The sequence below is a fragment of the Arachis hypogaea genome, chromosome 15, assembly GCF_003086295.3.
Source record: "Arachis hypogaea cultivar Tifrunner chromosome 15, arahy.Tifrunner.gnm2.J5K5, whole genome shotgun sequence".
In the NCBI taxonomy this organism is placed as follows: Eukaryota; Viridiplantae; Streptophyta; class Magnoliopsida; order Fabales; family Fabaceae; genus Arachis; species Arachis hypogaea.
This window is the reverse complement of record NC_092050.1, coordinates 23,390,766-23,417,128: the sequence shown is the minus strand read 5'-3', so window position 1 is coordinate 23,417,128 and position 26,363 is coordinate 23,390,766. Positions and strand designations below refer to the sequence as shown.

The 26,363-nt window shown below is 31.8% G+C and overlaps 1 protein-coding gene across 1 annotated transcript; it reads left to right on the top strand.

Annotated features, from left to right (window-relative positions):
* LOC112749980 (protein neprosin) lies at window positions 1–7,326 on the top strand. Its single transcript, XM_025798448.3, has 7 exons — window positions 1–3,238; window positions 3,358–3,444; window positions 3,764–3,979; window positions 4,250–4,414; window positions 4,752–4,805; window positions 4,882–5,028; window positions 6,603–7,326. Exons 1-7 carry the CDS (start codon window positions 2,864–2,866, stop codon window positions 6,978–6,980), a joined length of 1,422 nt encoding a protein of 473 aa, XP_025654233.1. The 5' UTR covers window positions 1–2,863; the 3' UTR covers window positions 6,981–7,326.
* The last annotated feature ends 19,037 nt before the right edge of the window (window positions 7,327–26,363 follow it).

Here is a 26,363-nt window from a genome sequence, read left to right as displayed (position 1 = left end):
CAACCACTCCCACGCCATCAACAACTCCACCGTCATCTTGTTCTCACGATGGCACAACTACTTCCGCGTCACCAACAGCTCCACCGTCACCAAGATTCAAGATCCTCAAGATCCATTCTGAAGCCATGGCAGCTGCTAGGTTAACCACTTGCGCCGCGGTGACAGCCGCGGTGGCTTCCATGTCCTCGCTTTCTGATCACGCCGCCCACGCCGATTCTTCTTTTCGCTTCCCGTTCTTCTCTTCTTCACCTTCCAATTCGCCTTCGCCGTCCGACCCTGCTTCCGATTCTAAGACGGAGCCGCCTCCCCCGATGAACCTAACAAGTCTGGCTTCGACCCGAAATCGTTAGAAAGAGGAGCCAAAGCCCTCCGTGAAATCAATAGTTCTCCCTATTCTAAACAGGTTATTTTCTTTTTTGTTTTTTTTTTTTTTTAGTTTTTGAATTCAATTTTTGTTGTAGCTTCATTTTGCACGAGAACGGTAGAAATAGAGCGAGAGTAATTTTGCTTATTTCTTCTTTTCATGTGGTCTTCTTTTAGTAACGCTTTCATGTGTTATAATTCTGCCTTGGAAATGCATGAAAGAAAAAAGTCAAAATAAAAGTGATAGTCAATAAAGACATGGAGCTTGTCCATATTTTGTTCATAGGTTGATGAGTCGGTAAACTTTGATGGTATAGATTGTAGTTTGCTAATATATTTCGAGGTTGTTTTTCAGGTGTTTAACTTAATGCGAAAGCACAGGAACAAACCCCCTTAAAATTCTGTTTTAAATTATGGATTTCTTCATTTGTGTTTGGGTTGCGGTTTTAAAATTGTTTTTGGTGCTGATTTTGTGGGAGTTTTGTTTCTCTATTCGGGTATTGCGTTGAGCATTCAATTGATGTTGGTGCGGGAGTGTTGATTTTGTTCAACCGATTGGATGATATTGTTCAACCATTTAGATGTTGATTTTAATGGATAAAGAGTTAGCAGGATTGGTGTTAGAGTTAAGGGTTGTGGGTGATATGGTGGTGGAGGTGGTGGTGGTGGTAGTGAAGAGAGAGAGAAGTGGTAATGGAGAGGGAGAAGAATATGGAGAAAGAGGTGGGGGCAGCGGTGGTGGGATGGTGGAAAGGGAGAGAAGAGAAAGACTGAAAGAGAGTGAGAAATACGCCAGGGATGGAGAGGGTTTCTTTTGTTTTTTAATATTAGTTTTAATATTTTTTTATTTTTGTAAAAGGATAAAATTATCCAAAAAATATTGTTTATGGACAAAAGGATGATTTTATAACGTTTTGTAAGGTTGATGATGATTTTAATAAAATAAAAAAGTCAAAAACAAAAAAAAGTACTTATTCCTCTCTTTTTTTTTTTTCCCTTTTTTTCTGGTTCTTTGTATATGATATCATCATACCAAAGTCATAATATAATTTCTGTGTTATTTTTGTAAAATTTTTATATTTTTTAACATATTTTTTGTATTATTCTCATAGATTTTTTTTATTTTTAAAATAATTTTTGTTTTATTTTTGCAAAATTATAAGCCGTAAACATATGAAATATTATTTGCAACTTGTAACTTATCCGATCCCCCAAAAACAAGAACACACAGAATATAGATTTAACTGAAAACAGTGTAGGAAATTAGATATTGAGAAATCATCAAAGTGGGTTAGCTTTATTATCACTAAAGAAGATTATTGTAGTGGAGCGGTATATTATATAGGGTATAATAATATAGTACTATATATATAGAGAGAGATAAAATGAATTGATTAAATAAATGAAATTGAAATTGGAGTAGATGAGTCACCGAATAGAACATCTTGGGAAGTGAGAAAGCAAAGAGAGAACATTGGAAAGCCAGGAACCAATTGAAATTCCAATCTGTCCAGAGACCTAAAGTAAAGAATAACAGAAAATGAAATCATCAGAGTCACATTTTGCCCTTAAAAACTTACAACATAAAAGCTAAAGGTTTCAGTCCTTGTATTGGAGACCGGAAACATAGCCTCTTACACATTTATTTACATTTTTCTTTTTCTCTCTCCTTATCCAACCAATTTGCTGCTTAATTATTTATTTCTGTATTGTTGAAACTTGAAAAGGAGGAAATGGTTGTTATGGAGGAGCATAACATCAATTTTTTGTGCATGACTCGTTGTTAGCACATAATATTTTTATTAATTAAACCTCTAATATATTTATTAATTCTTATAAATATGTATTTGTAAGACTCAGAAAATAAAAAACAAAATTATAAGGACCAAAGATAATAATATTTATAATGGCGCTAAAAACAGATTTAAATATAATATTATCTTTTAAACATAATTCAATTAATATAAAAGATATATTATAGTTTAATTTTATCAACCTTTTTTTAGAAAAAATAATGTAGTAATATCACTTTTTATAATATTTTTTTCAATATTATGAATACAAATTTTCATGCAGAAGCAAAATGCATATTCGTACTTCAATAAAATTAATTTTGAGGAAATATAATTATTATTTTAAAGAAATTATGATTGATGCACCACTTATGCACTATCCTTCTTCTAAAGTTTAAAAAATTAGCGTGATTTCATCACTATTCATGCATTTATATAAGTAGTCTCAAACCCACATGGCCAAAACTTGAAAACAAAACGCAAACCCAAAACCCCCTCTCTACAGAGTAGTATTTTATTCAATCCTAGAGCTTTGGGAGTTCAACTACAAATTGTGAGTAATAAAACCTCCAAACCCATTCAATTCAAGCTCATAATCACTACCCTCCAAAGAGAGAGAATAAAAGAAACTTTGTTGCTATTATTCTTTGCTTCCAAGGCATTGAGAATGGTGAATTAGTAATTAAAACTTGCTTCGAATACTCACCATGTGTTGGAACACACAGCTATCTTGTCTTGTCCATAGAAGAAGAAGGGGAAGAAGAAGAAGGAGGAGGAGAAGAAGACAAAGCCAATGCAAACAAATGAACACAAATATGAAAACAAGAACAAAACGAAGCTTCTCAAGCATGGATTTTAGCTGGTGTTTGAGCTTCCCAATCATTGTACATTTTCTTCTTCTTGTTTCTTTGGTTTGTCCTGTTTTATCGTCCTCGTCGTCATCGCCGCCGTCCACAGAAGTTGGTAATGGTAATGACCCAGTTGCCAATCAAACACTTCGGCCGCAAGAAGAGTTGAAAAAGTTCAATTTCATAAGAAATCATCTTCAAAAGATCAATAAGCCTGCTGTTAAGACAATTCAGGTTTCTCAAAGTTTCATGCTTTTTCCCACTTCCCCTGTTTCATCCCCTGTTTTTCTATACTCTGTTTTTTTTTTTCTTTTCTTTTCTCTTATTGTTATTGTTTTTTGTTTCTTGTGAAGAGTCCAGATGGTGATATAATAGACTGTGTTGTAACTCATCAACAACCAGCTTTTGATCATCCTCAATTGAAAGGACAGAAGCCATTGGTAATTATTATTAGTTATACGGTTGAAATTTTAGAGTATATGTCCTTCCTTTTTTGTCTTGATTATTTGTGCTGCGTCTTTTTACAATTTGTTATCAATCTAAGCAACCTTTGACACATCATCAAGTCATCGTTTACAGAAGCCGTATAGACCAGTTATCTAAATGGTTAAGACTGATTAAGAATTTTTGAATTGTAAAAAGACATTTTATTTTTTATAAAGACAAATAGTCAGAGACCAAAAAAGGTATTTACTCTATTTACGTAAAATTAAGTAAATAAGGTAGAATAATTTGAAGAAGGTTTGGTTGCATGTGTAGGATCCTCCTGAAAGGCCTGAAGGATATAAGCATGAAGTTGAGGAAAGGAGTGAAGAGTTTCAAGTATGGAGCATGTCTGGAGAATATTGTCCAGAAGGTACAATCCCAATAAGAAGAACAACACAAGAAGATATACTGAGGGCAAGTTCTGTTTCCACTTTTGGAAGAAAATTAAGAAGCCGTGTTAGAAGGGACACTAACAGCAATGGACATGAGGTATCAACTTCTTCTTTCTTCATCTTTTCAAAGGAAGTAGAGTATCAAATAAGCAAAACAATTAGAAACTTGTATTGTAAAGGAAGCACATGGTACTATGGTAGTTAGAGTTTCTTCTTTTTTATTTTGTTTCTTTTTTCCGGATCAATAGCCATTGTCTTCTTTACTATGAATCTGAGCTTAGTGTTAATAAAAGTATATACTTTAATTAATAGTGTCAAGATGGAATAATAAGTGAGTAAGAATTGCATAAAATTTTGTTGTGAATAGCATGCAGTTGGGTATGTAAGTGGAGAAGAATATTATGGAGCGAAAGCAAGTATAAATGTGTGGGCACCAAGAGTGACAAACCAATATGAATTCAGCTTGTCACAAATGTGGGTCATCTCTGGTTCTTTTGGCAATGATCTCAACACCATTGAAGCTGGTTGGCAGGCATGTAATCAGTAAATTCTCTCTTTATTTTTTTGTTTTCTAAAATGTAATTCATTCTATTTTTGTTAGCATTTAAAATTGTAGTTACCATATCCACCACCTACCTACCTCTCATTTTCATTTTTTTTAATTATTTTAAGTGTAAAACTTTTATTTATCCTTAATATTTTTTAAATATTTTCTAGTGATTAATTTGTATTAATTTGTTACTTCCAAAATTTAAAATAAATATTGATATTAAAATTGTCACCAACTCAAAAATTTAAAATAAATTTTTTTACTCAATATTTGGTTTATGTTATACAATTATCCCTAATTTGAATTAATTTTGATGCAGGTCAGTCCGGAGCTATACGGGGACAGTTACCCTAGATTCTTTACTTATTGGACGGTAAGTAAGTAAAGTATATTTTGATCCTTACTTGACTTTGAAGTGTAACAACTAAGAATATTTTATTATTAAGCAGAGTGATGCATATCAAGCAACAGGATGCTACAATTTACTATGCTCAGGATTTGTTCAAACCAACAATAGAATTGCAATTGGAGCTGCAATCTCTCCAACTTCTTCATATCACGGAGGCCAATTTGATATTAGCCTCCTCATTTGGAAGGTAACATTTTTTCACATTTACAAGTTTCTTTGGTATTTTTTTAACTCTTGATTGGAAAAGTTATACTTTGTCGCACAAGTCATATAAAACGGATTAAGTGTTTATGCCTTTACTGGATTGGATTAATCTTAAGCTTTAATGAGAATAAGACAAGCTGAGTTGAAAAATTGAAAATCTAACAACCAATTTAGGTTCACCTCATAAGGGTCCCGCCAAAGTGTTCCTTTAAAGTCTCCGAAGTCGAAACCAAAATTCATGGTCAAAAGCTAAATGAAGCTAATCAAAATTAGTAGAAGAAAAAAAAAACATGGTCAATGGTGGGCTTTCCACTATGTTGGAAGTCTCGCAACCCCATTGAGTTTTGTGTTTTTTATTAAGGACCAACAAGGCGAAACCATTAAGTACTAGAACTAAAGGAAATTTATATATAATATACAAGTAAATATTTAAATAATCTTCAAAAAATTTTTAAATTATATATTTAGTCCTCAATAAATTATTAATACTTTTGAAATCAACAAAAATTACTCCAGTCAAATAGATTAGTTCTTCCATCATTTTTGAATAAATAATTTTCTAAAAAATTTATTATAAAACAATTCAATTCGTACAAAATATTATAAAAAAAAAAGATTATTAAAATATTCAATCTAAATTTTTTAAAAATTAATTTAAATATTTATTCGTAATATAATATCTTTTGTGGAAAACAACCGATAGAGTTAATGTATTATTATATACTCGTATTATTTTATGGTAAGTATGTTTACATTCTTGAAACTTACATTGTTGCATAGAATAACTCAGATTTAGAGAACGAAATCCATAGTTCACAAACTTTTGAACGGTGACCCATCATAGTAACATGAACTACTTTACTCACTTTAACACTTTGGGACATTACACGCATGCACTGTAGAATTCGAATAATGAACTGTAAGCTCCCTTATGCTCTGCTTCTTTTCAAGATTCTCTTCTTTTCTTTTTTTTCTTGGCCACCAAAGAGTTTCTAATTCTGAACTCACACCATCATAATTTAACAAAATCCCAATGTGAATACATTCACCATCTTTATTTCTTTCTCCTCTTTTTGACCCATTATTTCACTGGCCAACCTGGCTAACATGTTGCTCTTCATAATTATGTCCATCTTTGCCATGTCACAAATTAAATTAAACTAAAACGAAAAGAGATCCGTCATTGATGGTATCAAAATAGCACTCATAAATGCCATATGCTTACCGTATTTTTAAGCAATGTATAACACTCAAGAGTATATATATAGAAGACCTAGCTTATAGTATACGAAATACGATTGGCTCTAACATTCTATTAAAATAACATTAACAAAGATTATTATGATAGCTGTATTATCAATTATATTAGAATTGAGATTAGGTGGAATCACACTTATAAACTATCTAAAAGTATTATTTTGGAGTGATGTAAAACATGTAATATACTCTCTTTACATTCAGAAATAATCTTGAACATTTATCTAGAGACTTTATTCTTGAACAGTAGAACTTATAAATAAATGAATGTGAAATTTGAAATATTGGGTGTGTTTGTAGGATCCAAAGCATGGGAACTGGTGGCTGGAATTTGGATCAGGGATCTTAGTGGGGTACTGGCCAGCAGTGTTGTTCACACACCTAAGAAATCATGGAAGCATGGTGCAATTTGGGGGTGAAATTGTGAATTCAAGGCAATCAGGGTATCACACTTCAACACAAATGGGAAGTGGTCACTTTGCTGGGGAAGGTTTTGGAAAAGCCTCATACTTTAGGAACATGCAAGTTGTGGATTGGGATAACAATTTGGTTCCTTTGTCAAATCTCAAGGTTCTTGCTGACCACCCTAATTGCTATGACATTCAAGGAGGAATCAATAGGGTTTGGGGGAATTACTTTTATTATGGTGGACCTGGAAGAAATGTCAGATGTCCCTAAGGGAATAATAATAATAATTATGAATTATAGGTATCTTTTTTTTTTTTTTACTTGGTGGCATTTTTGGGTTTGGGTTTGGATGAAATTGGTTTTGCCTATTTTCTCAAGCTCATTAAGAAAGGAGCTTGGTAAAGTCCAAAAAAAAATAAAAAAGAAGCAGCAGCTTGGGCCATTTATTCTTATATTTAAATTACATTTCTCTGTTGATCAGAATATTTTTTGTGGGGACCATTTATTGTAGCATTATTATTTATTAGTTTCTTACCACCTGGATCGGTGGATCCTTTATGTAAATCTAGAATTTAAAGAAAAATAGTAAATATACTACTACCGTTTTTAGTGGGAATACTTTATTCATTTAGACAAAGTGATTAATATTCTTTTCTTTGTATTTATTTTATATTTGAATTAATATTAGTCAACTTTTATTTTCTATCAACAATATGGACCTCCTAACATTTATCATTTATGTATATTTTATTTCTTTATTCCATGTATTAGTGGGTGTACTCTGTACGATGAAATGCAAATGGCAAAGGAAGACATAATAATGTTGTTTCGGGTATTAGAGATGACAACATATATCTTATTTGCGGATTTTTTTTTTTTTTTTTTTGGTCAAGTATTTGCGGATATTCAATCCAATTGAATTTGAGTGTGAATAGAATAGAATGGGGTATTAAACCAAGGACTTTTATTTTAGTGTAAAATAATTTTAATAACTGAGATAAAGTTATCATTTAGTAATTTAATATTTTATTTATATAAAAATTAATTGTATTTAGTGATATATAATTGTCTAGTTATAACACAAATTCTAATCTCTTCACTCAAATCATTTCTATCCAATAGTCGGTCTTAATTCATGATAGATGAAAAAATACTAGTTAAGAATTGTTGATAAAAATAGCATTGCAAGTACAGTCTTAACTGATAAAATTTTTACTATTAATTTAATTTGTGTCACAATTAAAATTAAATAACTAAGAGCAAAATCTCAAATCATTTCCTAAAGAGTTGACACAAGATGCAAATTATTGGTTAGGATTTTTCTGGTTATTTTTGAGATTGAGAACAGAAAAATAAATGGCTAGGAATTAAAGCAATAAATAATAACAAAGATGTGTTATGTATTTGAAATGAAAGGCCTGAGTCAGGGGAGAGAATTGGAGTTTCTATTTTTGTTGTCTTTCCCAAGTAGAATCGTAAATGTTCATTGCTTCCACTTAGTTATCCTCTAACAAGTGAAGGAAAGTCAAGTGGCTTCACTAACTCTAACTCACAAGTCCTAGTCACTTTGTGGGGAAGGACTAGAATTTGTGAAAATTGAGTTAGCCAGCAATGTCTAAATACAGATAATACTTAAGTATCACAATTCAAGGAATCCCAATTAATCAACCCCTAAGCCAAATTAAAATGTCTACTCTATTAACATGAATGCCATTTTCATAAAAATATAATAGGAGTAAATAAAAGACATGATAATTGTGAAAAATTAATTAAATAAAAAATAGCACGAACAATAATTAAGCATAATCAAACAAGTACTAAAATTAAATGTAAAAATAATTTAATGCATTAATAAATTCAAAATAACAAGATCCAAACATGAATTCAAACAATTAAATGGAAAAGCAAAAGTAATAGAGTAATAGAGAAGAAAACTGTAAAAACAATGACTCCAATTGAAGGTAGTAGCAGCTTTCTCTAGATCTAATTCCAAAGCAAAACTAAGAATGTCATAAACCCTAAGAGAAGTAGTATTTCTCTCTCTAAAATTCAAAACTAATCAAAAACTAAAAGTGGAAAGTGAAGTCCTTAGTCTCAGCTCTATTTCTGCCTCTAGTCTGTATTTTCGGGCTTGGATCTGGGTCTAAATCAGCCCAGAAATCGCTCCCAGCGAGTTCTGTTAAGTGCAGCATATGACGCTCTGTCACGCGTACGCGTCGCTGAACGACGCTCTTGGTCGCGCGTACGCGTCATCCATGCGTGCGCGTCGCTCCTCGCTCTAAAGTCTTCGATTTCTTGTGTTCCTTCCACTTTAAAATGATCCATCTTCATCCTTTAGGCCATTCATGCCCTGTAAACCTGAAAACACTTAACAAACACATCACGGCATCGAATGGTAATAAAAGAGAATTAAAAATTAACAGTTTTAAGGCCTAGGAAGCAAGTTTTCAATCATAGCACAAAATCAGAAAGAAAACTTAAAAACATGCAATTTACATGAATAGGTGTGAGAATATTTGACAAAACCCACTCAATTCAGTCCAAAATATATCATAAAATAATGATACATCAATCCCTCATCTCAATCTCTCTACGTCTCGTTGTCGAAAATTCGTGCTCCTTGCTCCGACTCTCCCTTCTCCGGCTACTCCCCTCATCGGCATTCCATGCCCGTGCTCATGTTCAGCGACGTGATCGTCATGTTCGTGTGTTTCGTTTAGTGTTATGCTCGTCATGTCCCATATAAAATTATTGAACATTTAATGTTTATGTTGTTTGTGGAATGATTGTCTTGTTTATGTTGAATTTTTAATTTAAATTATATAATAATATAGCATCTTTTTACTAATCCACATGTAGGTAAAATCGAATATCTACAGATTAAGAATGGGTAGGACTAAAATCAACATATTCTCAACTTGTAGAGTAGAATTAGAATTAAATTCAAACTCTACTTTATCCCTAACTGTCCCAAGTTAAATATTAAATACTTTATTAATTAGTATTATCCGTATAAACTTAAAAATATGCCGGTACAATTTTAACTTTTTTTTGTCTTAAATAACATATATTAACGCTAATACTAAAAAGATAATATTTAAAATTACGTTATATAATATAATATTTATAATTTTATGCGTATGATATTAATAATTTTTATATATTTATTATATTTAAAGTTATATAATTATTTTAATAATAATTAATGAATATTAAATAAGATAGTTTTAAATAGTTTGAATTTATGTTTTGTTGTTTTTCAAGTTTTAGTGATATATCAAATTCATGTACAATCATTATGTCTTTTGTCTTTAGTGCAATACTCTTTGTTTAGGTAAAACAATTTGAAATAGTAAAGAAATTAGAAATAACAGTTTTTAACAAACAATTAAACAATAATATTTAAATTTCTTTTTCTCCTCTTTGTTTTTACTCAAATACCATTTTTCTTTACACGTATCATCTTATTGACTACTCACTCAATTATCGTTTTAATCTCCTAACAAATCAGTTTTTATTTAAAAAAAAAACTACTAGAATATAAATTCAGCCATTTTATAACTATTTACTAATTAAACTAAATACCTATAACAATTTAATGGCGTACTTTTGACTTATATGAGCTTTATATATATAGAGTATGCACTGTGCCATTTTTCTATTTGTAGTGATGATTGAGCATCCCTGATTCAAACTTATTAGCTTGTAATCTAGAACATTACCACAAAATGAAAAGTAGAAGCAAATTACGCCAAAATTTAATTTATATTTAATTAGAAGCAGCATGCATTGATTTATTTATTATATAAAATATTGTTTTCCATCCAGTGGAGCTATTTTATACTAGAGTGCTTCCCCATGAACCTGTGCATACACAAATTTATGTTTATATTTTTCTGCATTAATTATCGCCGATCGATTTATCTTTATCTTAAAGCTTACGTTTCTAGTAGTACTATTCATGCAACTTGTCTCATCATCAGATCAGTCGCTGGAAAAAAAAAATCATATTATTATGGTGTTAATTATTATATAAATTGTACATTGCTTTCACAAAGCTGAGATTCTGGTATTTTTCTGGTTTTTTATTATTTTAAGGCTCGGTACACATGACATGATACAAACACAAGATAGTCTCATCACCCATGACTTTTACTAATTTAATATTATTAATTCTACTATTATAATACCTATAATGGTTAATTGTTAAGAATATTAATCATTATTAGGAACTAACATGAACGGAGGTGGGTTTTTCCTAGAATCACTTAGCGACAAAAAATTACTAGTTTTAGAAGAAATAATAATTCTTTTTTTTTTTTGGTTAAGGAAGAAATAATAATTCTAATTTGGAATAGCAGAATCAAAAAAATTCTCATGTCATCTTTAAAAAATTAAAGGACAAAATAATGATTATTAAATCGATCACTAATAGATTATTGGATACACTAAGTGAGATTCAAATTCGATACATTTATTTAAAGAAAAAATCTAGGGGACCAGCAGATTTTGGAGTTTTTAGCCATCAATTAGCCATCAATAATATTTTTAATGGTGTGAGATTGCATCTAATAATGTAGAATCATTCAATTTCTTTTTGATGGTTAAGTGTTGACCAAAATTTAACAAAAATGCTGTCCCCATAACACTCCTCTTATTTAAATATATGAGTAAGCTAACCACTCCACCAACTTTACTATTATAAATTATTTTTTATGTTTATGTAGGGGTGCACATGTGCCGGGTGAAGCCGGGTTTGATGTGACCCAGACCCGGCCCGAAATATACACCGGGTCTATTTATTAAACCCGAACCCGGCCCTAGACCCGATGAAACCAATACACTTTCGGGCCACAATTATACCGGGTAAAAACCGGGTGAAACCGGGTAAAAACCGGGCCGCTAACATTACATTACGTTGATACCTTTTTGTAAGCTAGCATGTAAAAATATCCAAATTTTCAAGACTCCAACCATTATTTAACATGGTAAAATTCACTTAGAAAAATATAACAAGAACCAACCATTCTTCAAAATTAAAGCATAACCACAATCAATACTAAAGTATAACCACAATCAATACTAATATTGTCTAATAATACCAAATATTTAAATCAATACAAATAACACAATATTATGCATTAGTCTAAAGTCTTATGCATTCTAAACATAAAACATTAACTTATAGTTTTATAATGACTAATAACACAAAATATTAAGATTTACAATACTTAAATTCCACATAAGAATAGTCATGATCCATCACTAATAACACAAAATATTAATTGTGTATGATGACCGGATCACCGGGCCGACTTCGGGTGACCCGAGCTATGGCCCGAACCCGACCCGAAATAATGACCGGGTCTATTTTTGAGACCCTTACCCGGCCTTAAACCCGATGAAATCACACCAAATTAGCCCCAAAAGTGTTCGGAATCGGGCCGGACCTTCGAGCCGGGCCGGGTCTGTGCACCCCTATGTTTATGTACTGTCTAGAATACTTTTTGAAATTATGATGTTGGCCGTCCTGTTTTAGACGATGACCCAGCTATACAACTTGGTCTCTTTATTATTATTATTATTATTATTATTATTATTATTATTTTTTGGTACATCAGATCTTTTGAACAGTGAAATTCGTTTTCCAGCTCATAGTTCATTTGGGCCCTTATTCCTGGACCAGACCACGAAAAGGATCAATATTTGACACATTAAAATGGTGTTGCCCCAAAAGACAATAAAAAAAAAAACAATTCGTAACCTTTTCAAATAATGTGGATCAGTCAAACAAAAAGAAAAGAATTTAAAATAAAAAATGAAAAAAAAGAAAGCAATCCATTCTCTACAATGAGTCTGGCTACCATTTTAGTATTGTCATCAACCAAATTTAATTAAGTTAGTCCAAATTCAACAAAATTTACTCACAAACATATGCGTAAAAACTTCTTTTTCTTTACGTAAAAAATAATGCCAAAATTTTTTAATAGTAACATCAAAATTTCTTAATTTTGACACTGAAGAAGGGTCAGTATTTTTCACAGAGTCAAGAAGGAAAATAGATTTTTTTGTTTTGAAATTAATTTTTTTTTAAGGAAGTGATAGAATGACTTATCGAGAAGTAGAGAAGTCATATATTTCTACTCCTTTGAAAAGCTGTAAATTAACTTTTCGAGAAGTTAAAAGCTTTTTCTAAAATAGTGCCAAACACGCAGATTGTAACTTTTCATAATCCAAAAGTCAAAAAAAGTCTTCTGCTACTTCTCAAACGGGCTCTTAGTTGGACTCGGTTAAAAAAAAACTTAATTGTCTAGCATTTCTTTTCTACAATGTTATTACTTTTATGATTTAAAATGTGTCTTAGGGTTAGTACTCAAATTCATTCTTGAAAGATCACTTACTTTTTGAATTGGTCTTGGAAAGATTAAATTAGTCATATTAATCCCTAAAAGATATAACATAAGTTAAATCGGTCATTCTATCATTCAGATAATGATGTGTCATGTTAAGTGGCACGTGACATGATGGCATGGTAAGTTAATGACACGTGTCATAAGATGATTGGTTGATGTGTCATGTCAGCGACACGTGACATGCAAGGCAATGGCGGATTTATGGGGGGATCTAAGGTGGCCATGGTCCTCCTAATTTTTTTTTAAAAATTAATATTATTAGTTTATTATTATTATTATTATTATTATAGGTTAAATATATTTTAGTAAACTAACACACTAAAAAAATTTACATGTTAATGATTTAATATGTATAAATTATAATGTGTATTATAATATATTAGTAGCAATTAACAAATAAGTTTAAAAAAATAAAAAACGTATAAAAAAGTTATTAAAAATTATGGGTTTGTATTAATGTAAAAAAGTAATAACTATAAAAAAAAATTTATTTTGACTCTTTCTATGGCAATAGTAATAATTTAATAAACTTTTTAAACAATAAAAATTATTAAAACAAGACTTTAAAACAAGATAAAAGATAAATCTTTAGCAAATTATATAATTGATAATTTTAGTTATATGAAATATCGCAGAACAAATTTAAAAATACCAAAATCTTAAAGTATGTAGTTGAATGTTAATTTCTATATAATATAATTATTAATTTTGACCTATATACTATAAATGATATTTTGTTAATTTTTTGTTATGTTATATTTTAATTTATTTTGTATTTAATTTGGCCCCCCTCTTATAAAATTTCTGAATCTGCCACTGATGCAAGGTATCGTCTGGCATGTCATAACTTTATTCAAAGCCAAATTAGTCTCTGAATATATACAATGTAAGTCATTTTTGTCCCTAAATTTTAAAAATTTGAATAAATCACTCCTTATATAAATTTCTCTTATTTATTCATAATATTAATCTTTTTATAGTTCTTAACTCTACTAATTTTAATCTATTTTTATACCTCACATAAAATAGTAGACATAATTAAATTATTACAAAATCATTTTTTATTTGTATTTTTATATTTTATATTTTCAAATTTTAGTTTTTATTAGTGAATTTTTTCATTTAAATAATTTTATCAAGTTATTATTAATTATATACTAAAAATTTTAATGTTTTAGATTTTTTAAATTTTATTCTTTTGGATTTCACTCAGGATTTAGTCTAATTTATTACTAGTTGTTTATTTTTGTTTTTCTATATTTGTTATAGTTTAAAATTCTTTTTAACAAAGAAATTTTTAAATGAAAAAGATAAAAAAAACTGACAATAGAAAGAAAATAGAGACAAATTGTGCTAACTAAATAGTTTTAATATTAAAAAAAAACCTTCACTAAGATATTAAGGTTGAACAAGTAATTTTGTAAATTGATTTTTCAATCATTAACTTCTAGACTTCTATCACATAAATTAAGAAAAAACAAAATTTAAAAATTTAAAAAAAAATCTAAAAGATCAAAGTTTTAAAAGAATTATTATATTTATTTATTGAGATCTAAAAAATTAAAATTTTTAGTATATAACTAATAATAATTTGATAAAATTATTTAAATAAAAATTTCAATACAACAAAAACTAAAATTTAAAAATAAAAACTAATTTTGTAATAATTTAATTATTATTTTTTGTGAAGAGAATTTTGCTTATTAAATTGTAAAACATTATATTAAAATTAGTAAGATTAAGAAATATAAAAAGTTTTACTATTATGAAAGAAAAATAAAAAAAAATATATAAAGACTAATTTAATTAATTTTTAAAATTTTAAGAATAAAAATGATTTACTGAATATTTTTAAAAATTTATTTGGCTCTAAATAAATTTATGAGTTGATGAGATTGTGATACATAACATTAACATATAATAGAAAAGTTTTCAACTATACTCTCAATACCAGTATTTTAGTAATCTTTATCATTAATTTTAATTAATATATATCATATATTTTTTATAATTTAAATCACCAATTAAGATTATTGAAATACTTATATATCTAAAACATTTAAATTTTTTTATATTATATATTATGTTACATAATATTTAATATAATATATTATTATTTAATTAATGAAAAGACTAATTTAGCATATATTTTATTTTTTAATGACTAATATAATTGATTTAATATTTAAAAAACTAATTTAAAACATAAACAATCTTTCGGAACGAATTTAAGTATTTTTCTTTATATATAACTATATTAGTAACATTTACATAGAAGTAATAATTTAGCAGCGTGGTGAAGGTGACTGATGAGTGGTGGACCAAACGACGAGACAGTAGATACGCCGACCAAATGCTGCAAATCCAAATATGCCATTTACATTTACATATGGGAGATTCTGTGGTGCTGTCTGCCAAAATCACTATAGAATGTGGTCTGTATGTGGCATCATCTCTAAGTAACGCGTGTATGGTATGGCTTGCTAAAGAGAGTAAGAGTAATAGAATACTGTTACGGTTTTTTTTTTTTAGTTTTTCCATTTTTGATGTTCCGTTTTTTATGTGTTTAATTAAGTGTTAATGCAAATTTATTGAAACATATAGGATTTTTATATGATTAATAGTGAGAATTTGTTGATACGTAGATGGATATATCATATATGGCACACTATAATTAATAAGAGATATTTTGCAGTATAATTAATATATAACACGGTAATTAAAAATTCTTAATTTAAAATTTTAATAAAATATTAACAAATATTTTAATTGGATAGTTGCATTAAGAAAAAATTCAAAATGATACTATTAAAATACGATAGTGTAACCGTTTTAAAATATTAGTAACTGCATGTTTAAATAATATTAATATCTCATTTAATTTAAATAATAATAAAATATATTAAATTTTTAAATTGGTCCAAATTAAATTATTAATATTTTTTATTATTTTAACAAATTATATTTATATGTATGCCTATAAAAATTATATTTTTTTATTTTTAAATACTCATATCTGATTTACAGTTTAAAATTTATATCTTATAAACAAAATATACTCATAATTAATTTATTTACATTGTAAATAAAATAAATAATAGAATATAAATTCGTAAATTATATCCAAATTATCTATATCAGTAACCGAAACGTTTTAAATTATTTATTTAAAAAAATTTATTATTAATTTTTTATTACTACTTCATAATTATAAATTATTAATTTAATATTCATGTCACCAAATAATCGATTTATTTATTTAAATTTTGTACTAATTGATCGTTAAGTAGATAACATTCAATCGACAACTAATTATAGTAAATAAAAATGAATAAAAAAATGTCATTTAGACATATCGTAAAAAAAAAAATTATTATTTTTTATTTATTTTTATTCAGTATGATTAGTTGTGGATTAAATGTTATCTATTTTACAGTTAATTAATACAAAAATTTAAATAAATAAATCGATTATTTGGTGACATGAATATTGAATTAATAATTTGTAATTATAAAGTAGTAATAAAAATTTAATAACAGATTCTTTTAAATAAATAATTTAAATATTTTAGTTACTGATATAGATAATTTGGATATAATTTACGAATTTATATTTTATTAATTATTTTGTTTACAAAGTAAATGAATTAATTATGAGTATATTTCATTTACAATGTAAATAAGATAAGACATAAATTTTAAATAAATAAAATAGGTGCACCCGTAATATGTTATTTATACTGTAAACGAGATATGAGTATTTAAGAATATAAAAATATAATTTTTATAAGCATACAAATATAATTTGTCAAAATAATAAAAAAATATTAATAATTTAATTTAGACCAATTTAAAAAATAAAAATTAATATATTTTGTTATTATTTAAATTGAATGAGATATTAATATTATTTAAACATGCGGTTACTAATATCTTAAAATGATTATACTAACGTATTTTAATAATATCATTTTGAATCTTTTTCTTAATTTAATTATCCAATTAAAATATTTGTTAATATTTTATTTAAATTTTAAATTTAGAATTTTTAATTACCGTGTTATATATTAATTATACTGCAAAATATCTCTTATTAATTATAGTGTGCCATATATGATATATTCATCTACATATCAACAAATTCTCACTATCAATCATATAAAAATCCGTATATATTTCAACAAATTTTGATTAACACTTAATTAAACACATCAAAAACGAAAAAAAGAAAGGAAAAAAAAACCTGTAACGGTATTCTATTATGCACACTCCTTTTAACCAGCCATACCATACACGCGTCTCTTTAAAATCATGCCACATACAGACTACATCTCATGATGATTTTGACAGACAGTACCATAGAATCTCCCTTTACATATACTACTACTCAAATTTTATGTTTACATTTTTCATAACTCATAAATTGTGCCAAACAAATAGTACCGTAAAAAAAACAAAGAATAATTTAATAAAACAGTAGATGAAATGATGAATTAATAACAGGTGTTCGTTCAAGTTGCATGAACATTTAATTTAATTATTAGTTCCTTCGAATTAATGTTTAAATCAATTTTGTGTATGAAAAAAGTTTCTCCTAGAAATAATTAGTCCTGCCATGCGTTGTAAATAATATAATAATACATGTGATGTTTGATCATAGTACAGAAATTATTTGGTTAAAAGTGGAACAGAAAATAGAACCAGAATAATTTGCAATGAAATAATAAGGCATCTTATCACGTCAATCGATGATTAATTGAATCTGGAGATAGAAGAGAAGATTCTAGAGTTTGGAGTTTGGACACGCAAGCAATGAGTCATCGAATTCTACCTGCTGTCTTTTTTTTTTCTTTTATGTATTTTTCTTGTTAAAACGGTATTTTATTTTGTTTTCTGTTATTTAATTATTTTGTCGTTGCCATTTCACGTGGTCCACGACCACGACAAACAGTGGCATGGAGCTTTCTATCTTCTGTGTGAACACTTGTTTTCTTATTAAAAAATCCTGAACAGTTGGCGCGCTCTTTCTTTTAACAAAATTGTTTCTTGCATGCATTAACTTAATAGCGCTATCATAATACTTTTCTCTTTATTTTTTAATGCTTCACAATTATTGCAATAAAATCTTCCTTGTCATAATCATCAATATGTCATGTCTAAAGATTTGTGTCTCTTTAACTAAAAAAATATAATTTTTTTTGAACAAATGGAGCTCAACACAATAAAATGGAGTAAAAAGAAGACAACACAACAAAATACAAGACATAACTATAAATAAAAAGTTCTGATCTGTTGTCATCTCCGACATTGTCATCAACAACAAAATGGATCAACTCCAAATCATTCCCTGTAACTCAAGAATGACCTAATCTTTACTCCTTCAACACTTGTCTCCACGCTCTGAAACACTCTGCTGTTCCGCTCCAACCAAATGTTCCAAGCAATCGCGCAGAATCCTGTCAGCCATTTCCTTTACTCAGACTTGCCACCTGGAATTCAAGTCCAACTCTCAAAGAACTCTTTACCGGTCCCTGAAATGGTCCATGCTCTATCAGCATACGTCAACCAAGCACACCACACCTGCCATGTAAACTCACAAGCAAAAAATAAATGGTGCACTAATTCTATGTCCTTTTTACACAACACACATATATTGTCATTATGATTAATAATGCCAAGTCTAGTCAGCCTCTCCTTCGTATTGACCCTGCCAACTAATACAAACCATGCAAATAGTTTAACTCTTGGAGGAACACAGCCTCTCCAGATGGAACTAGTGAAGCTGTAACTCGTGATGTCCTCTGAGAGGGTCTCATTCTGCAGCACCTGTACAAACAAATTAGTAGAAAAAACACCTTTTTTGTCAAATTTCCATATAACTGAATCCTCTCTATCAACTGACAATCTTACAACCCGTAGCCAGTCGTGAAGTTGATTGAGCAACTCTAACTCCCATTGGAAGAGTTCTCTCCTTCACTGGAAGTTCCACACCCACTCTAACCCATCCCAAAACCCACAGTCTCCTATTACGGATCCTTGTTGATTTGAAAATGAGAAGAGTCTCGGAAAACAATCTTTCAACGAGCCGCCTTGTATCCAAGCATCCTCCCAAAAACGAGTTCTTCTGCCGTTTCTCACCTCCATGGATAAGCCACTGATCATCATATCTCTTATCTGCTGCTCTTTAATATTAAGCTGACAGATATCTTTCCATGGGCCTCCTCTTGATGGCAAAGGTTGGTTTGACAACATTATAGTTGGGTCCAACTGATTACAGGAGCATACAACTTTCTTCCAAAGCGGGCAGTCCTCCTTTGAGAAGCGCCACCACCACTTGAATAGAAGCGACGCATTTCTAATTAAAGCATCTCCCACCCCCAAACCACCTATTTTTTCGGAGCTTGAACTACCTCCCACTTCACCAGTGGTATCCCGCTATTTCCATCTTCTTTACTCCATAAGAACCTTCTCTGCAGTCCAATTATCTTTTCTGCAACCGCCTTTGGCATCTTATACAAGCTTAAGTAGTAAATCGGCAGGCTATTGAGAATAGATTTTATGAGGACCAACTTACTAGCTTTGTTGAGAGATCGAGCTTTCCATAAGCTCAGCTTGTCTTCCACCTTGTCTATGATTAGTTTCCAACTCTTCACCAACCGAGGGTTAGCGCAAAGAGAAATTCCTAGGTACCTGAGAGGTAGCACCGCTTCGGCACATTCCAATAGACCACACATATTCATCACCCATTCCTTCTCACAGTTAACTGGAATTAGGCTCGACTTCTCAAAGTTGATACTCAGGCCAGACATTAATTCAAAGCACTGCAGGAGCCTCTTATAATTCACAAGCGTCTCCGTTTCCAGTGGACAAAATAAGATTGTGTCATCTGCAAATTGTAGATGCGACAATTCTATATTGTCCCTACCCACCAGTAGTGGAGAGATTCGACCATTTCTTACCGCATCTCCCACTATCCTGTGCAGAACGTTAACAACAAGAACAAACAGAAAAGGAGATAGTGGATCTCCTTGTCTGAGTCCTCTCTCCATCTTGAACGGCTTGGATGGTGACCCATTGATCAACACTGACATAGACGCTGTAGTCACACATTCCTTCACCCACGCCCTCCATCTAAGACCAAAACCCATCTTCTGTAGTACTATATCCACAAAACTCCATCTCACTCTGTTGTAGGCTTTATGAAAATCTAACTTCACAATTGCCGCCTTCTTCTTTCGCAGCTTTAGCCATTGGACCATCTCACAAGCAATGAGGGCTCCATCATGTATTTTCCGGCCCTTTACAAACACATACTGAGTCTCTCCCACTAGATGTGGCATCACTAGTCGCATTCTTCTTACCAGCACTTTGGATATCACCTTGTACACACAGCCAACCATACTAATCGGTCTTAAGTCCTTGATTTCCTTGGCTCCCATAAATTTTGGAGCTAACGCCACCCAAGTAATATTAGCATCTATTGGTAGCTTTGCATTCTGGAAAAAGCCCAACACAGCTGCAGTAAACTCCTGACCAAGCTCATCCCAACATTTCTTTATGAAGTTCATATTATAACCATCACTACCTGGTGCTTTACTGGACTCACAATCCCAAACCGCCTCTCGTACTTCCACAGTTGATGGCATTTCCTCTAGTGCTGCTGCCTCTTCGTCATTAATCTGCTTAACCAGCCCATCACGGATTCCAATCAGCGGAACATACTCCTGCCTATACAGTTCTTTATAAAAACCCAAAATTGCAGTCTTTATTCTAACTTAATTCCGAACCAATCTTCCGTTAATCACCAGAGAATCAATTCTGTTGTTCCTCCTTCTAGCCGACGCTAGGTTATGGAAGTATCTAGTGTTCTTATCCACATCTCTAGCATGTTGGGATCGGGACAATTGCTTCTAATGAATCTCTTTTCTGACATACCACTTCGCACAACAAGACACCAGAGCCTTTCATCTAGCCTCCATTGTTCCGTCATAACTACCAGCATTAACCATATCATCAATTTTCTAAATCTCTTCCTCAAACTTCTTTATCCTGTAGTCCATGTTCCCAAAATTATCCTTATGCCATCTACTTAGCGATACTGTCAACGCCTTAAGCTTGTTTGTGAACATATCATCTCCCAAGTTCTTCCACTCATCCTTTACCAGCTTCAAAAACCCTTCATGCGTAAACCAAGAATCCAAGCTACAAAAAGGTCTCGGCCCCACACAAATTATAGAATCTTCTAAAATCAATGGGCAATGATCTGACAGGCCTCTCGGTCCTCCTTTCAAACGAGTATCCGAGAACTCCTCAAGCCACTCCAAACTGACCAAGATCCTATCAATGCGGCTACAAGATCAACCTCGAAACCAAGTGAATTTCCGATCAGATAACGGTAAATCTACTAGCTGTAAGTCCTGCACCCATTCCTTGAAATCCTCCGCAGATGCCGGTAAACTAATAGCGCCTTTTCTTTCTTCCAATCGTAGTACTTCGTTAAAGTCTCCCATGAAACAGAACGGAACCTGACATAGACCCACAATGTAGCTTAACTCCTCCCACATTACCAGTTTCTCACTCCGAATATGTGCACCACACACCAAGCAAAAAGCACATTTAAAATTATTTTTTGTCAGCACATCTTCAACGCACAGCCAACCATCCCCTTTATAGCAGTTCGAACGTTTAAATAATAATTATCCCATATTAACAATAAACCGCCAGAGGCACCAACTGATTCCACAAAGTCCCAACACACCGTATCACACCCCCACAAGCGTGCTACATCAAACTTGGTCACCACCTCCCTCTTAGTTTCAATCAGACCTATCATATTCAACCTATACTTTTTTTTTCAACTCTTTCACCATACTCAACTTTCCATACCCTCCTAAGCCTCTAACATTCCAACAACTATAAATCATTTAAAAGAATTACTACACACCTTGTTATGTTATTTGGGCCTACTCCTCCTCGCTTTCTCCTTTTGTTTTGCCAGCTTTCTTTTTGCTGTGATAGCTTTATTTTGACTCTGTAGAATCGCCATAATATCTTCTTCATCGTCATGAAAAACCGCACCTGACTCCACTGCTAACTTCCATGATTCCTTATTTTCTACTATCTGTCCTGCCTGCGTATCTCTCTGATCAGACTCTGGTATTGCGCTTTCAATTTCTGCCTCAGGTCCAGCATCCTCCGTAGCCCGTGCATTCACATCGTCCTGACCTAGACCTTCATCTTCCCCTTCTATCCCTTCCAAACCGCTCACCTTGCCATCATTGTCTTGAACCAGCATGTGTTGATTTCCATCTTCAGCTCAGCTTCTTGGTTCATCAACAAACCCCTCCACTTCCAGTTTGTCATCAAGGTCACCCCTCGTTTTTCGTGCCACTGTGCTCACTCCCTTGCCGTTGCATTGTGCCGGACCATTGCTCCGTTCCTCTGCTTCCCCGCCAGACCTACAATGATCACCTCTCCTCAACGCGCAGGGAAGCGAGCAACCTGTATCTCGCACGTCCTGGTTGTCCATCCCATGCACTGAAGAAGACATCGTGCAGCATTCCTCGCAGAGTGCTTCCCTGATTAAGCCACGATGCCCCTTCCCAGATCCGGACCCGCTCGCATGCAACCGACCCGCCCAGCCTCATGTCCACATTCTTGTTGTAGGTAAAACCCACCCAGGTCTCCCTGGAGTCTGCGTAGCTGTTGCGTCTGGACTCCACCGAGTTGGATTTTCTAATTGAAGACTAGCTTTGTTGGACACTATCTTGTGGGCCTCCCTCTTTTGTGAGTTAACATCCATCACAAATCCACGTTAATGTCTTGTCCCTAGATATTTGGCCCCACATATTTTTCCAAAGCATATATGTGTAACAGTTCTCTCAGATTCACCCTCTAAATAATCATCAGATCTCCTAAAATCAGCGTTTTCATTACACCTATTAATTTTAAATGGATCTATTAGCCCTTGCCTCTTCAAGGCCATTAAATTATCTTGATTGCATTCATTCAAAAAAAATGTCAGTTAAGACCATATTGCCCTTATTTTCACCACCGTCATTAGCTCGTGTCCTGATTAGGTCAACGGTCGGATCCCAAACCGCCGCCGTCGACCCCATATCTCCGGCAGGTGTGCTATTGGTCACACATATTGCCTTTATGCTTGCGTCTTCCAAAAAGCATTCATCTCCATATATTTCCCTTCCTATTTCCTTCACGAATACATCGAATCCACTAGTCCCTACTGTGATATGGATCCATTCCTTGATCACATCAAAGACACATGTATCAATTAACACGCAACCAACACTGAAGGATAAGGCAGACTTCGTCACATCATCACACTTGACTACTTCTCCCCATAAGCTTCCTATCGTGTGGAACGTCTCCACTGACCAAACATGTAAAGGCACTCAATGACATTCTAACCAAACTCTCCTAGTCTCAATACGTTCAGATTCCTCCCATCTCTATACACCGTAAAAGAATTGTAAGAAGCTATTCATTTTGAAGGTAAACGCTACCTCTGCATTCTTCACAGAATCAAACATTAGTAGAGCTTTGTACGCTCCAAGCTCCCTGACTTCAACAACCTGAGGAAAGTTCTTAACTATGGCTCTCCGTAATGATTTGAAGTCAATGGGTCTTGTGGTTCCGCCTACTAAACTCCTCAACAGCCAATCGAAATTCTCTTTTGCTACTGGCACTTCAACCTTCTTCGTCCAACCATTACCTTGGCTGTCCTTGGCGGGTTTTATCTTCTTTGCTTCTTCCAGTCTTGTAGAACTTTCACCCTTCTGAAGTTGCCTGCTCTCCACCTCAATCCTTGCAAGGTCGCCCTTATGTACCCCAGTGTTCTCCTCTCCCATAGCCCTTCTGTACTTAGCTTCACCTACATATATTATCTTTCCCCTTATTCTTGTATGATGCATTTCAGTTATGGCCTTCATCGCTCCTCCTTTTGTAGTATATCGTATAAACGCAAACATATACACAATTTCATTTTTCTGCTTCCGAGCCAGATAGATGTCATTGATTCGTCCTATTCAATGGAAATATTGAAATAATTCCTTCTTCGAAATATCATTCGGCAGATTGTTGACAAAAACGGAAAAAGACACGTTTTCCAAACGTTGATACTCTTCTCGGTTCTAAATTCTATTATCTCGTTTCTGCAAATTCCTAGTTCTACTCCACTCAGTGTTTTCTCCCTCACACACACTCTCTCTCTCTCTCTCTCCATCGTTATTATTTTTGTCTCTTGTTTTTTTTAAATATATATTATTTTGGCTCATTTATTTTAATATTAAAATTGGGTATGTATTGTGTCTAGTTATAAAGTTGTGGGGTGCTATACAGGAATGTAGAACAGCTTTATCTGAACATTGGCATAAAAAAATTAAACTGTTCGATTTCTTTGTTACTAAAATTAGGGTCATAAATCGAATGGTCTAATTTGTGTGGAGGAAAAATTTTTAAAATTTGGCCATGAAAATCGGACTATTCAATTTCAGCAGGGTTTATTTTTTTTTAATTGAAAACAATCAAATCGGACCGTCCGATTTGATTATAAAATGTATGATCTCAACGGACAGTCACAAATCAGTGGGTATGATTTGTGATGTATATATATATATATATATATATATATATATATATATAATAACTGTGTGTGTAACAAGATTCCAAATCTCTTCTTTTTTGTGCTCTTCTTCTTCTTTCCTGAGCTCTTCTACACACTTGTATCTCTATTATTTTGTTTGAGTGCAAAAAAATTGACAGTGAAGTTTATATTCATGTGAGGGAGAAACATAGATGACAAAGTCTTATTGAAAATATATTATTTTGGTCAGATTTTGTTACAAACATCTGAAGGAATGACATTTATTTGTGAAAATTCGTTAGATATTGTTATTCCATTCACAATCTCATTCGAAGAATTAAAAGGTGTGATTTGTGAGAAGATAGATTATGAAATGTCAAGAAAAATATCATGTATTTTACACAGGTATCCTATACCGGTATTTGGTGGATTCGTTCAATTTCAAGCCAAATATATAACTGATGAAGCGAGCATGCAGGAGATGTTTTCAATATATATTGAAAGTCGCGCTCAGATGCTGTTCATTGAGTTGTATATTGAATTTGAACAATCTGAAGCCGGCCGAAATATTGAATGGGAAGATTACAATAATGATAATGAAGAAGAGTTTGAGAACAATTACGAAGTTTTTGGTCCAGACGGAGATGAAGAGCAAGGTGACGACACTATGGGGGCAAATGTGACAGATGTGGCAAATGCATTGGCAAATAAAAATCTGTTTGAGGAGCCATCTTTCATGCGAGTTTTGGATTTGGAAGCCATGCATGCTCTGGAGTTTCCTGAATATATGAATGCAGGTGCTTGGCAAACAAAAATATACTTAATTATCATTTGTTTAAGTGTTAAAATGGTTAAATGTAAGATAATAATTATTTAGTTAGTTATTGATTTAGTTAAATGATAGTTGTCCTAATATTAATTAGTATTGATGTATATGATTATGTTTTCATTCAGTTAAAATTGAGATAATGACTTGATGTAAACATTTTTTATATTAATATGATGTAGTGAGTATTGATTTTTTATATGAGTATTAAAATATAAATTAATACTGTAAATATTTCTTTGACTAAGAATATTTATTTATGTTAGTATTTAATTTTTTGTATGATTGATTTATAAGTTATAGAAAGATTTACTTTTAATCTCACTTATTAAAGTGGACCGTTTATTAAATATTTATGGTATGGCTATTGTCGTTGTAGAAATTCCTATGGTGGCAGATGGTGAGTTTGCCGTGGGAATGGAATTCAGTTCCAGAGAAGCTGTTATTATGGCGATGAAGGATTATACTATCCGAAGAGGTGTAGACTATCGTGTGTATAAGTCGGAGCCGTTGACATTTTATGCAAAGTGTACACAGTATGAGTCAGGTTGTGATTGGCTTATCAGGATTAGCATGATCCAAAGAAAGTACTGTTAGGTTATAAGGAGGTATAATAGAAGTCACACTTGTACCAGAGCCACCATTTCTCAGGATCATTCGAAACTGGATTTGAATACAATTGCAAAAGCAATAAAGCCGTTGGTTGAGGCTGACCCCTCCATAAATGTGAAATCAATTATTGCGGAAGTGCAGTCGAAGTTTAATTACACCATCAGCTATTGAAAAGCATAGTTGGCTAAGCAAAAGTCAGTG